General features: G+C 33.3%; 1 protein-coding gene across 5 annotated transcripts in view; it reads left to right on the top strand.

Moving 5' to 3' along the window:
* Positions 1-13,778, top strand: part of TMEM135 (transmembrane protein 135) — a 278,687-nt gene that overhangs the window by 192,531 nt on the left and 72,378 nt on the right. For all 5 annotated transcript variants that reach the window (XM_032167116.2, XM_058446383.1, XM_032167118.2 and 2 more), the window contains one exon: positions 5,245-5,291. In XM_032167116.2, coding sequence (XP_032023007.1) covers positions 5,245-5,291 — 47 coding nt within the window. The remainder of the gene's footprint in view (positions 1-5,244; positions 5,292-13,778) is intronic.

Raw genomic sequence — 13,778 nt, forward strand, 5'->3', positions numbered from 1 at the left:
AAAGATTCACGTGGCACTGGGTAAAGTACACATAATGTTTTACCTTAGTAATGGGGAATAATTAGCCCTGGATTTCATTTCTCGTTAAAATATCTTAAAAGCAAGTCCTTAAAAGATCAAACCATTTCTAAGTAACTTAACTGTGTCTCACAACAAAGCTCAAGAAAACTTATGGGAATACAAACATAGACAACACCCATTAAGGTAAAATTTAGAATGGCTGACAGCCAGTAAAAAATTACCACCATGCAGTAAGAAATAGGAAAATTTGAGCCATAATGAAGAGATAAATCAGCAAATTAATGCCAAATGAGAACTTATAAATATGTTAAATTAGCAGGCAAAGACATTAAAAAGAATTATCATAACTGAATTTTATAGTTTCAAAAAGTTAGAGATATGGAAAAAGGAAAAATGAAACTTCTAGCGAGGAAAATTAAAATTTGTGAGATGAAAAGCTTACTGGATGATATTAATGGCAGATTATACATTGCAGAATAAAACATTAGTGAACCTGAAGACATAAGAATAGAGACCATCAAAAATGAAACATAGAGAGAAAAGAGACTTTTTTTTTGAGACAGAGTCTCATTCCATCACCCAGGCTGGAGTGCAGTGGTGCAGTCTCACTCACTGCAACCTCTATTTTCTGGGTTCGAGCAATTGTCATTTCTCAGTCTCCCAAGTAGCTGGAATTACAGATGTGCACCATGATGACTGACTAATTTTTGTATTTTTAGTGGAGACAGGGTTTTGCCATGTTGGACAGGCTGGTCATGAACTCCTGACCTCAAGTGATCTGACAGCCTCAGCCTCTCAAAGTGCTGGGATTACAGGGATGAGCCACCGCGCCTGGCCAAGGTTTTTTGTTTCTTTTTTAATCACCAAATAAAGATAACATCTGTGAGTTGTGGGTAACCTGTTCATGTAGTTGGAATTCTTGAAGCAGAGGAGAAAGGAGAAGAAAAAATAATGATGAAATAATGACTGAAAATTACTCAAATTTAATAGAAACTGTAAACCCACGGAGCCAAATAGCCTAATAAATCCCACTACAGGAAATATTTTGAAGACTATCCCAGGCACATCATAATCGAATTGTGAAAAGACAATGGAGTGACGTTTGTAAACCACTGAAACAGAATGATCCATCAACCTAGAATTCTATACCCAGCAAAAGTATCTTTCAAAACAAAATGAAAAAATTTTTGCAGACCTACATTTTTAAGTCAAAGTGATTAAAATATGATGAATTTAGGTGTATCTGTACATACATGCACTATGGATGACAATAATAGCACAAAGGTCGAGAGGGGAGAAATGGAAATACATTATTGGAAGATTTGTATTCTATATGTTAAGTAGTATAATGTCATTTGAATATAGACAATTTAAAGATGTGTACTATAAACCATAAAACCAACACTAAAATAAGCCAACAAAGGGAATAAAATGGAATTATTGAAACATACTCAGTTACTGGGGGCAGTAGCTTATATTTGTAATCCCATCACTTTCAGAGGCCAAGGCAGACAGATCACCTGAGGTCAGGAGTTTGAGACCAGCCTGGCTGACATGGTGAAACCCCATCTCTACTAAAAATACAAAAATTAGCTGGGTGTGGTGGCACATGCCTGTAATCCCAGCTACTGGGGAGGCTGAAGCAGGATAATTGCTTGAACCTGGGAGGCGGAGGTTGCAGTGAGCCGAGATTGCACCACTGCACTTCAGCTTGGTGACAGAGTGAGACTCCGTCTCAAAAAACAAAACAAAACAAAACAAAAGAAAAACTCAGTTGATCTAAAAGGGCCAGAAAGGAGGGGAAAAACAGTAAGAGACAAGTAGAGAAATAAATAGCAAGATGATAAATTTAAACATAAGCATACCAATAATCACATTAAATGTAAATAGTCTAAATATCTCAATTAAGACACAAAGATTTTCTGATAGGATAAAAAAGCAGGAAACTATTATATGCTGCCTACAAGCAATGCACCTCAAATATAAAGACCCCAATCAGTTAAAACTAAAAGAGAGCTAACATCAAGCCAAAGAAAGGTGGAGCTACCGTCCAACAAATAATGGGAGAATGCTATAAGCAGCTTTTTGGGTGAATATGTTTATTATTTTGCTTATGATGATTATTTTACAGGTATATAGCTATGTTGAAACTTATGAAATTGTACACTTTAAATATGTACAGTTTATATTAATTATACCTCAATAAAGCTATTAAATCATTTAGATAGCCACACATGTCCAGTAACTACAGTATTGGACTACAGTATCCTGTAATGTCCTTGAGGGTCAGAATTATATTTAAATATCCTCTCTATCGAGCAGGTACAGAGTAACCACTTGGCCAACATTTGTTTAATGAAGGAATGTAAGATAACAGCTAGCTCAGTGAGTATGGGCATATCGCTTACCTTTTCAGGATCTGAGTTTCCTCATGAAAAAATATAATGTTTTGTTTCAAAATTTCTCTTAGCTCTAAAATTCTGTAATTTCAAACACAGAGGAAATATTCTTCATTATTTAACTGTGGATTTAGATTTATTTGGAAAAATACTTTGTGAAAGTCACAATGATAAACTAGCACAGTTTTAAAAACTTTTTAAAAACGTAGCTAAAAATGAAATGCTGTTTTTAGCATCTTTAACCAAAATAATAACAAACATATTTTGCATTAAGTTCCCATCTTTCTTGATAAAATCCAAAATCCTTCCAGTGGCTCTATGCATATGGTCCTCTGACTTTTCTCTTATAGTGTCTCTGCTAACAAGTCTCTTCTTCTTTGATCACTTTGTGTAAAACAACAATCCCCAGTCTTCTGTATTTCTTTTTCCTTATTCTACTTTATTTATCTCCAAAACTCCTACTACTGTCTAACATACATCTTTTTAAAAATATATTCTCTCACCTGGCTAGAAGATAAGTTCCATGAGGGCAAAGACTTTGTCCATTTTGTGCGTTGTTCTAAGTTTTAGAACAGTACCTGGAACATAGTAGGAATTCAATAAATATTTGTTTAATGAATCAGTCAATTGCACTGTAATATCCTTTTGATTTATTCTCCTAATTATTGGTGATATTAGAGATTTCAAAAGGGCTGCCTGATTAAAAATAATTTCTTTCCAGATTTATGTCTCTGGGTTAGGTTTTTCTATCTATATCACTTATGTCAGTAACAAAACAAGATAAAAACAATCTGCTGATGCCTCCACTTTTATATGCATCATCTCACTAATTCTTCTAAATAATTCAAAGTATGATATTATTCTCAGTTTATAGATAAGGGATCTAAGGTTTAAGGAAATTATATAAAGTATCTAGAGTTACACAGAACTAGGATTCAAACCAAGATCTATCTTACTCTAAAGCTTGAGTTCTTAAACATTGTACTTTTTCTCAGTTTCAAGTGTATTATTTGTAAAGATAATTATCAGTTTAGTACAAACACAGATAGGTTAGCATATTAGGATAGAACCTGGCAACATTTTGAGGGAAGGCAGACTTTGGATATTTAGAGAACATGAAGAGTGTGTGAAAGATTTGTGGGATACTTCTAGAGAGGTTTTTGGTGTGATCTGCAAGGGGGACACTGATTAGTGCAGGAAAAGTCTGAAGCATTGAACATCTGGGAAGGATGACATTGTCCAACGAGGATTGAATGATAGAGAAATTAAAAAAAATTGAGTATCATGACTGGGTTTTGTTAGGCAAATTATAACCAGTAAATAAACCCACTTAGACTTTAATTTATAATCAATTAGAAATAACTGAAAATTATTTTACATGCTTTGTTTCTAAAAACAGTGAAATGGTAAAATGAACCTTATGTATCATGGATAGGGTGTTTTAAGTCAGTGGAGAAGGGAGATGGAAAGAGGAAGGAAGAAGGGAAAGAGGGAGGGGAGAAGAGTATGTGTGTTTAGCACAGAAAGAGATTTTATAGATATAAAATGTTACATAAATATATATAATATTTACTTCATAGTAATTGATAACAATCCTCTTTTTCGTTGGTATATGTATATGTTTGTAAGTCATTCAGGCTGTATGTATAATGCTTATCTTAGGCTAAGATAGCAAACTTGTCAAGCTTGATTTGTAATGGCAAAACTACATGCTTTCATCAGGTTGAGTAGAAATTATTTGTGTTAGAAATAGCAAAACATTTTTTGTAGTGTTTTCTGTTCTTGTGGTCATCCTTTCACAGTTGAAAGAAAGTTCATTTCTTATTTGTCTGTGATGTGAGGCCATTGACAATTGTTAGGCTTAATTTTTACTGTTGTTTTTTAACATAAGAATGCATTCTACAATTTTAATTTTTGTGATTTAAAACAACTTTTCTAATCTGTTTTTTTGGTATAACTAAGACGTTAGTCAGGACTGGAGTTCTGGGTTCCTTCAACATACCATCTTAATATGTTGTGTTTACTGTGATGTTTTTGAGATCATCATTTCAGATATTCTTCTGCCTGCTTCTAGAGGAATTACTTTTATAGCTAGTCTGTATTCCACAAAGGAATATTGTATTTTTATGAGCTTTTCTTATTGATTAGAATTGGTTGACAACTGGACTGTATTTTATATTAGAAGATCTGGTCATCTTCATATCATAGTTAATAACCTCTCTGATTCATTCACTGAATTGATTATACAAAAGCTGTTGTCCTTGTTTTTAAGTTAAGCTTGCATGTTTAGGCATTCTAACAGACAGTTAAAAATTAACGGTTCCCTTTTTTGTGAACCCTGTTACCCTTTTATCCAGTCTATATATGTATGTATTATATATAATTATATACATGATGATAGTTACATATAAGTATTGGCAATTTATTCTCCTAATATGGGCTATATTAGGGATGTCCAATCTTTTAGTTTTTCTGGGCCACATTCGAAGAAGAAAAATTGTCTTGGGCCATACTTGAAATACACTAACACTAATGATAGTTGATGAACTAAAAAAAATTGCAAAAAAATCACAGTGTTTAAAGAAAGTTTACAAATTGTATTGGACCACATTCAAAGCTGTCTTGGGGCTCATGCAGCCTGCAGGCTGCAGGTTGAACAATCTTGGTTTATATGAAAGGTTGAGGAATATGAAATGTGTGTGACTGGTTTGTATATGCTTTTATTGTTTCAGGCACAAGATTTAATAGTATTTTGCTTTTATGAGTCACTCAAATGGTGATGTCAGTGTTCTTTTGCAAGTAATGTATTTTCTCTTCATTACAGGTCCTTTTGTTTTGCATCACAGCTGCCATGTACATGTTCTTTTTCAGGTATGTTCTGTTATACTTATTTACTTTAATACCCCAAACGGTATCTCTTTGTAATTTCATCAACCATGAAACTAAAGTATTCTCCAAATAATTATCCCTTACAAGCAGCATACTCCCCCCTGCACCCCCGCCCAGAGTGGACAGAGATAAATCATTGCTCCTTCGTGAGTAAAGAAAAGAGAAAGAGAGGGAAGGAAGACTTATTCCCCCTCACCCCCCATTCTATTTATAAATTCATCCTAGAAAGTTGAATATGTTGATTAATAGGACTCAAATCCTGATAAGTGAATTTTTATCTTTTATGGACCTGATTGTATGTAAATACTTATTTTTCACTCTGCTTATAAAACAATCAACATTTTACATTTAGATAAGAAAAAATGACAGTAGAGCTCTATCTAAGCCTTCTGCAAAGATAACCTAGCACATTAATGATAGTCTATAAAATATTGTTTGTTATAATGTCAAAGTTGTACTTTTCATTGACACTGGTCTCAGGTTTGTTGGGGGCTAAGGAGAAGAATGTTAGGATGGCCCAAGATTTAAATGCCCGTAAGAAGGATTTCTGTCATCTTCGTATAATCCCAGCAGTGTGCGAATGATTTTTGATTAGGGAGAGTCCCCTCGTTTATAATCTTTATTTCTTTATTTTTAGTGATACCAATTAATTTCCATTTATTTTACTCTTATTGCCCTCACTTGAATAGATTTTTTTTATATTTATGGATATAGCAAAATTCAATCTTAGCAGATGGGACCAGGCTTTTCAAATTAAAATCTGTGCTTAATTAACAAAGACAGTTGTGGATTTTTAGTAGGATGTGTTTCGTAGATGTATTTCTTTAAGAATAAAACAATCCAACCGTACCAGAATTAAAAAAAAAATTTATTTTTAATTTTTGTGGGGACATAGTAGTTGTACATGAGATGTTTTGATATAGGGGTATGATGAATAGTAATCAAATGCTGTTATCCTTTGTGTTACAAACAATCCAATTTACACTCTTAGTTATTTAAAAATGTACAATTTATTATTGACTATAGTCACCCTGTTGTGCTATCAAAGAGTAGGTCTCATTCTTTCTTTTTCTATACCCATTAATCACGCCCACCTCCCCCTACTCCCCACTACTCTTACCACCCTCTGGTAACCATCATTCTACTCTCTATGTCCATGAGTTCAATTGTTTTGATTTTAGATCCCACAAATAAGTGAGAACATGTGACATTTTCCTTTCTGTGCCTGGCTTAATTCACTTAACATAATGATCTCCAGTTCCATCTATGTTGCAAATGACAGGATCTCATTCTTTTTTATGGCTGAATAATACTCCATTGTATATTATGTACCATATTTTATTTATTTATTCATCTGTCAGTGGACACTTAGCCTCCTTCCAAATTTTACTATTGTGACTAGTGCTGCAACAAACATGGGAGTGCAGATATCTCTTCGATATATTGATTTGCTTTATTTTGAGTATGTACCCAGCAGTGGGATTGCTGGATCACATAATAGAGATCATAAATCTCTATTTTTCCAGAATTTTTAAACCACTAATTTCCTGCTAGTATGTCCTAATAAACATTTTATAAAGCACAATTATATAATTTTAAATTGTTTTGAGTTTTAAAAATGTCATATGCAAATAAAAAATGATGATGTTACTGTAATTATTCTTGTAAAGAGACAGCCAGGCTTTTAGAAGGGGAAACATAGATGAAGAGCCAAGGTAGGGAGGACTTGAACTGCGAAGGATTTTGTATCAGTCATTAGGATGCATAGGATTTTGTATCAGTCATTAATGACTGAGGAATTATTGGAGCTATCTGGTTGTCTTTGTGAAATTGTTTGATCTATTTATTACTTTCACTGTATCTTCATATGCAATACACTTTTCCTGTGGCCTCTTTCCTATATTTTAATAATTTAGAGGTGGGTTGTGGGAGTTATGAACAATGACTCATTGATTTCTAAAAACTTCTTAATTGTATTCAGACACATTATTGGGACAATATTTCAAAAAGTTCAGATACTTTGTCTTTATATTTTTATGTTCTATCTAGCCTGAAGATATAGCATACCAAGTAGGGAAAATGCAATCATAAAAAGCTTGAAAACTAGAAACATAACTTGTTGACATACCCAAGAAGAAAGTCCAATCTTAAGTAAATTTTCTTTTTCGTGAAAATTCCTAACAGAACAGGTATTTAAAATCTTTCCCATTGTGGCACTTAAAGACATATGTGATTAATGTGTAGCATTTCTTAGTCATCAGAAGTTTTTGAGGTTTAAAAATAAATCATTTGTTAAATACACCAATAAAGGCCCAATTTATAGCATGGGTCTAGGAAATTATGTTTTGAAAACTGCTGCGATCAACCCAGTATTTTTGGTGTAGGAAGAAAATCAACCCTATAAATATGTGTTTTGGTGCAGAGCTACGGAACCTTTTCCTGTTTCAGTCACAAGTCTAGGTTAAAAACAACAGTTTAAAATACTTTCCAGAAGGCTCAATACAAGGTTTAAGTGCCAAAATAAACACTTTTAATTTTCTGAGGAAAGGGGTTGTTTTTCTCCTAAAAGAAGTACTATCACCAAATTCGCTGTTCTTGGCAGAAGTTAGTTTGAATAGCTCAACAACAGAGGTTTGGTAAATGGTAAAATCAAACAATTTATAAAGTATTACAACCAAACAAAACAATATTAGATTTGTCTGCATGCTAGCTTGTGTTGGGAATAAACAAACACTGTCGTACATAACACTTGGCAGGTCCAATTGCATTTGAATATTTTATTTTAAAATTAAATTGTATTATAAATACATATATTTGAGGACACATTTATTTCATTTATTAACAATTATGTTAAATCTAATTGCCTGAAGTTGGATAGTCAAATGATATTGTCCCCAGGACTCCATTTATGGTAACCTCCTTTGAGAAGAGGATAGGGAAGAATTTTATATATGAAATAAGTCGACTTGTGTTTTTATCCTAATCTGTAAATGGGCAGAGGGGAAACGGGAAAATGAGGCCTGCTTTCAATAAAAAGAAAATATGCCATTTTTTTTTCAAAGAAAGAACTTGAGAAGTAGTTTCATAAATGTTTTCCAAAGATGTCACAAGATGTGATGACTATACTATGAATTTACTTAAAAGCAACACATTTTTGATATTGAAAACTATGTGAAAACTATAATGTGTAATGAAATAACTTACTTTTACATAGCTCTTAATAGTTTTTAATAGTTATTTTACATATATAATCTCATAGGTTATAATCCGATTTTCATATTATGCACCAGAAGTAAGGCTTATGTTGAAATGGAATCATCCACTTACTTCTGGTGTGTAATGTGAAATGCTTCAAAGGCTTGGGCTGGGAAAAGGTAATGTGTGAGGAGAGAGCTCTAGTTCTGTTCTGGTCAGCTGGCCTGCCAGCCATGTAGCTAGCCATCACAAGTGTCTCTTGATACCCATACATGCTATGGATTCTGTTAGGAACTGGATTACAAGGGAAGGTGGAACATATCCTGAGGATGTTTTGAAAGAGTTTTTTGTATAATCTCAGTGGGCATTCTTCATAATACTTTTACCTCCTTTGTTTAATCACCTTGTTACTACTATGTATGCTATTGTCATTGCTGTACCTTAGGGCATTGTTTGTTTCTATCGATTTTGGCCAAGCAGAAGTCATATTTAAAAACTTTTTAGAAAATTTGGTCTCATGCACCCCTTGAAATAATTTCTTTACTTCCAAATATGTATTTATGGGCAAAGCAGTTTGCATTCATCATAATTTTTCATTCAGGATTGATTGGGGTCTTCCTAACAGTCATGTGGAAAAAGAAATCAGTTTCTTTTGATCACTAAATCTTTTAATCAAGAAGCAAAAGAAAGAATCAATAATAAACATCAAAACTATTGCACTTAACCCTACTCACACATAAAAAAGAAAAATGCAACATTTTAAAATATTAATTCATTGATTTTATATTCACCATTAGGTATCTGTCTATGAAGAATATTTGAGAGAAAGGAAGTAGTTCAGCATAATTTTTATAGATTAACTTAAAATAGTACTGTAAAGTGTATTATAACTCCTTCAATCCCAACCTAGTAAGTACCAGCTAGAAATTCTTTCCACATGCCTTTGCAAAAGCAACAACAAATCCACGTTTATTTTAACATATAGATTGAATGGTTCCAACTTGTCATAGCAGTTAATCTATAGACAATATAGGACTGATTCACGTAGAAATATCTTAAATAATCTGATGTCAACATTGTGCAGCATGGCATTTTTAGTTAGAAATCAGTGTAAGTCAGAGTTTATTGTTATACTTTAAACTTTTAGAAACATTATTTCTTTTTGCCATTTGAGAATTCTAATCAATTCTCTGTGAAGGCATAAATAAATGATTTTATTAGTCTCAAGGTGTAGATTTAGTTTATCTATTTAAGAAAACCAGACTATTTATTGGCTGGACAACCTGCAAGTATTGAGTGAAAGACTTGTGATTATTCTTGAACATCTTTATATAAGCGTACCTTAGTATATTAGAGATAACTTTAGAAGCAAATAAAAAACTTTTGATCTTGGCCTTTAAACCATTTACTGATTTTTAAGTGAAAGGTCTTTAATGTTAATTCGGTTCTATGTTTATTTTTAATTTTTAAAATTTTTAATTTTTATAGGTATATAGTAGGTGTATATACCTATGGGATCCATGAGATGTTTTGATATGGGCACACAGTGCATACCTGACTGTCACATCAGGATACATGATTCATTGCCTCAAGCATTTATCATTTCTCTGTGTTACAAACATTCTAATTATATTCTTAGTTATTTTAAAATATACAATAAATTATCGTTGACTGTAGTCACCCTGTTGTGCTATCAAATAGTAGGTCTTATTCTTTGTATCTAACTCTATTTTTGTACTCATTAACCATCTCCACTACCCTCCACTCTGCCCCACCACTACTTTTTCCAGCCTCTGGTAACCCTTATTCTACTCTCTATCTCCATGAGTTCAATTGTCTTAATTTTTAGCTTTCATAAATGAGGGAGAACATGTGATTTTTCTCTTTGTTTTCCTGGCTTATTTTACTTAAAGTCCTTGAGTCCCATCCATGTTGCTGCAAATGATAGCCTTTTAAAAAAAAAAAAAATAGCTGAATAGCATTCCATTATGTGTATGTACTATATTTTCTTTATCCATTCATGTGTTGATGGGAACTTATATTGCTTGCAAATCTTGGCTGTTGTGAATAATGCTGCAATAAATGTGAGAATGCTTGATATCTCTTTGATATACTGATTTGCTTTCTTTTGGGAATACACCTAGCAGTGAGATTGCTGGTTCATATTGTAGTTCTATTTTTAGTTCTTTGAGAAACCTCCAAACTGTTCTCCATACTGGTTGTACCAATTTACATTGCTACCAACAGTGTACAAGGGTTCCCTTTTCTTCACATCTTCTCACAGCATTTGTTATTGCCTGTCTTTTGGATAAAAGCCGTTTTAACTGGGGTGAGATGATTTCTCATAGTTTTGATTTGCATTTCTTTGATGATCAGTGATGTTGAGCACCTTCTTATATACCTGCTTGCCATTTGTATGTCTTCTTTTGAAGAAATAGTGTAATTATAGTGTAATTTGAAGTCAGGTAATATGATTCATCCAATTTTGTTCTTCTTGCTTAGGATAGCTTTGGCTATTTTGGGTCATTTGTGGTTCCATATAAATTATATGATTTTTTTTTCTATTTCTGTGAAGACTGTCATTGGCATTTTGATAGGGATTATATGGAATCTGTAGATTGCTTTGGGTAGTGTGGACATTTTGACAATACTGATTCTTATAATCCATGAACATGGAAATCTTTTTATTTTTTGGTGTCCTCTTCAATTTCTTTTTTTTTTTGAGACGGAGTCTCGCTCTGTCACCCAGGCTGGAGTGTAGTGGCGCAATCTCGGCTCACTGCAAGCTCCGCCTCTCGGGTTCACGCCATTCTCCTGCCTCAGCCTCTCAGCCTGTAGTCTCAGCCTGTAGCTGGGACTACAGGCACCCGCCACCACGCCCGGCTAATTTTTTTGTATTTTTAGTAGAGACGGCGTTTCACCGTGGTCTCGATCTCCTGACCTCGTGATCCGCCTGCCTCAGCCTCCCAAAGTGCTGGGATTACAAGCGTGAGCCACCGCGCCCAGCCCTCTTCAATTTCTTGTGTCAGTGTTTTATAGTTTTCATTGTAGAGATCTTCCATTTCTTTTGTTAATTCCTAGGTATTTAATTGTATTTGTAGCTATTGTAAATGGGATTACTTTCTTGATTTATTTTTCAGAATGTTCATTTTTGGGATATACAAATGCTACTGATTTTAGTATGTTGATTTGGATCCTGCAACTTTACTGAATTTGTTTATTCTAATAGTTTGTGGTAGAGTCTTTAGGTTTTTCCGTGTCTATCGTCTGCAAATAAGGATAATTTAACTTCTTCGTTTCCAGTTTGAATTTCATTTCTGTCTCTTGTCTGATTGCTCTAGCTAGGACTTTCAGTACTATGTTGAATAACAGTCGTGAAAGTGGGCACCCCTGTTGTGTTCCAGATCTTAGAAGAAAGGCTTTCAGTTTTTTCTCATTCAGTATGATACTATCTGAGGGTCTGTTGTATGTGACTGTTATTTTGTGGAAGTATATTCCTTTGATACCCAGGTTTTTGAGGGTTTTTATCATGAAAAGATGTTGAATTTTGTTAAGTGCTTTTCCAGCATCAATTGAAATGAGCGTATGTTTTTTGTTTTTCATAGTTTATATGATGTATCACATTGATCTTTTCAAAAAAACCAACTTTTCGTCTTGTTGATCTTTTGTATTTTTTGTGTATATTTCATTTATTTCTACTTTGATATTTATTATTTTCTTTTGCTAATTTTGGGCTTGGTTTGCTCTTTTCTAGTTCTTTAAGATGCGTTGTTAGGTTGTTTAAAGTTTTTCTGCTTTTTTGATGTAAGTGCTTATTGTTATAACTTTTCTCTTAGTACTGCTTTCACTTAGTGCTGATTTGCATATGTTGAACCATCCTTGCATCCCTGGGATAAATCCCAGTTTTTCATGATGAATTATCTTTTTACTGTGCTGTTTAATTTGGTTTGCTAGTATTTTGTTGAGGATTTTTGTCTCAGTGTTCATCAGATATATTGACCTGTAGTTTTCTTTTATTGCTATGTCTTTGGTTTTGGTATCAGGGTACTACTGTCCTCATAGAATGAGTTTGGAAGTATTCCTTTCTCCTTTATTTTTAGAATAGTTTGAGTAGGATTGGTATTACTTCTTATAGTAAAATTCTGCAGTGAAACTATCAGGTTCTGGACTTTTCTTTGCTGGGAGACTTTTTATTACAGTTTCAATCTCATCCTTTGTTGTTGGTCTATTCAGGTTTTGGAATTCTTCATGGTTCAATTTTGGTAGATTGTGTGTGTCTAGGAATGTATTCATTTCTTGAAGGTATTCCAATTTATTGGCATATAGTTGATCATTATAGTCTCTTAGGAGCATTTGCATTTCTGCTGTAATTCAATTGAATTACATGAATTGCACTGTCTCCTTTTTCATCTCTGATGTATTTCTGCATTTTGCTTAGTTATTCTGGCTAAAGTTTTGTTGATCTGTTTATCTTTTCAAAAAACCAACTTTTCATTTTGTTGATCTTTTGTATTTTTTGTGTGTATTTCTCTTATTTCTACTTTGACATTATTTTCTTCTGCCAATTTTGGGCTTGGTTTGCTCTTGCTTTTCTAGTTCTTTAAGATGCATTGTTAGGTTGTTTGCTTAAAGTTTTTCTGCTTTTTGATGTAGGTGCTTATTACAAACTTTTAGTATTGCTTTCACTGTATTTCATAGATTTTGGTTTATTGTGTTTCCATTTTCATTTGTTTCAAGAAATTTTTAAATTTTCTTCTTAATTTCTTCAGCGGTCACTCAGGAGTGTATTGTTTAATGTCTATGTGTAGTTTCCAAAGTTCCCTTTGTTATTGACTTCTAGTTTTATTCCATTCTGGTCAGAGAAGAGACTTGATATGATTTCAAGTTTTTGAATTTTTTAAGACTTGTTTTATGGCCAAACATATGGTCTTAGGTTCTTTTAAAAAAAATATTGCTTAAAAATACACAAGAACCTAGCCTAAAAAATTAAATTATATACAGAATTTAGAGGTTAAAAGTTGTATTTCAGAGTTAGGAGATGTGCCTTAAATAATTAGATTTTATTGTAAAGGGATTACTTGCAGCAATGCAGAGAGTGGATTTGGGATTTGGAGGGGGTATATCACAGGTAATAGGGGATGCTGTTGCGGTTATCCAGCAGAGAAATGGTGAGGACTTGAACAAAGCTTATGGCAATGATACGGTGGAGAGTAGGTTTATCTGAGGTATGAGGATTGCTGCTTGGATGAGGAAGAGGAAAAACGCTGGAAGGTA

This window comes from Hylobates moloch, unplaced genomic scaffold, assembly GCF_009828535.3.
Source record: "Hylobates moloch isolate HMO894 unplaced genomic scaffold, HMol_V3 SCAFFOLD_11, whole genome shotgun sequence".
Classification (NCBI taxonomy): Eukaryota; Metazoa; Chordata; class Mammalia; order Primates; family Hylobatidae; genus Hylobates; species Hylobates moloch.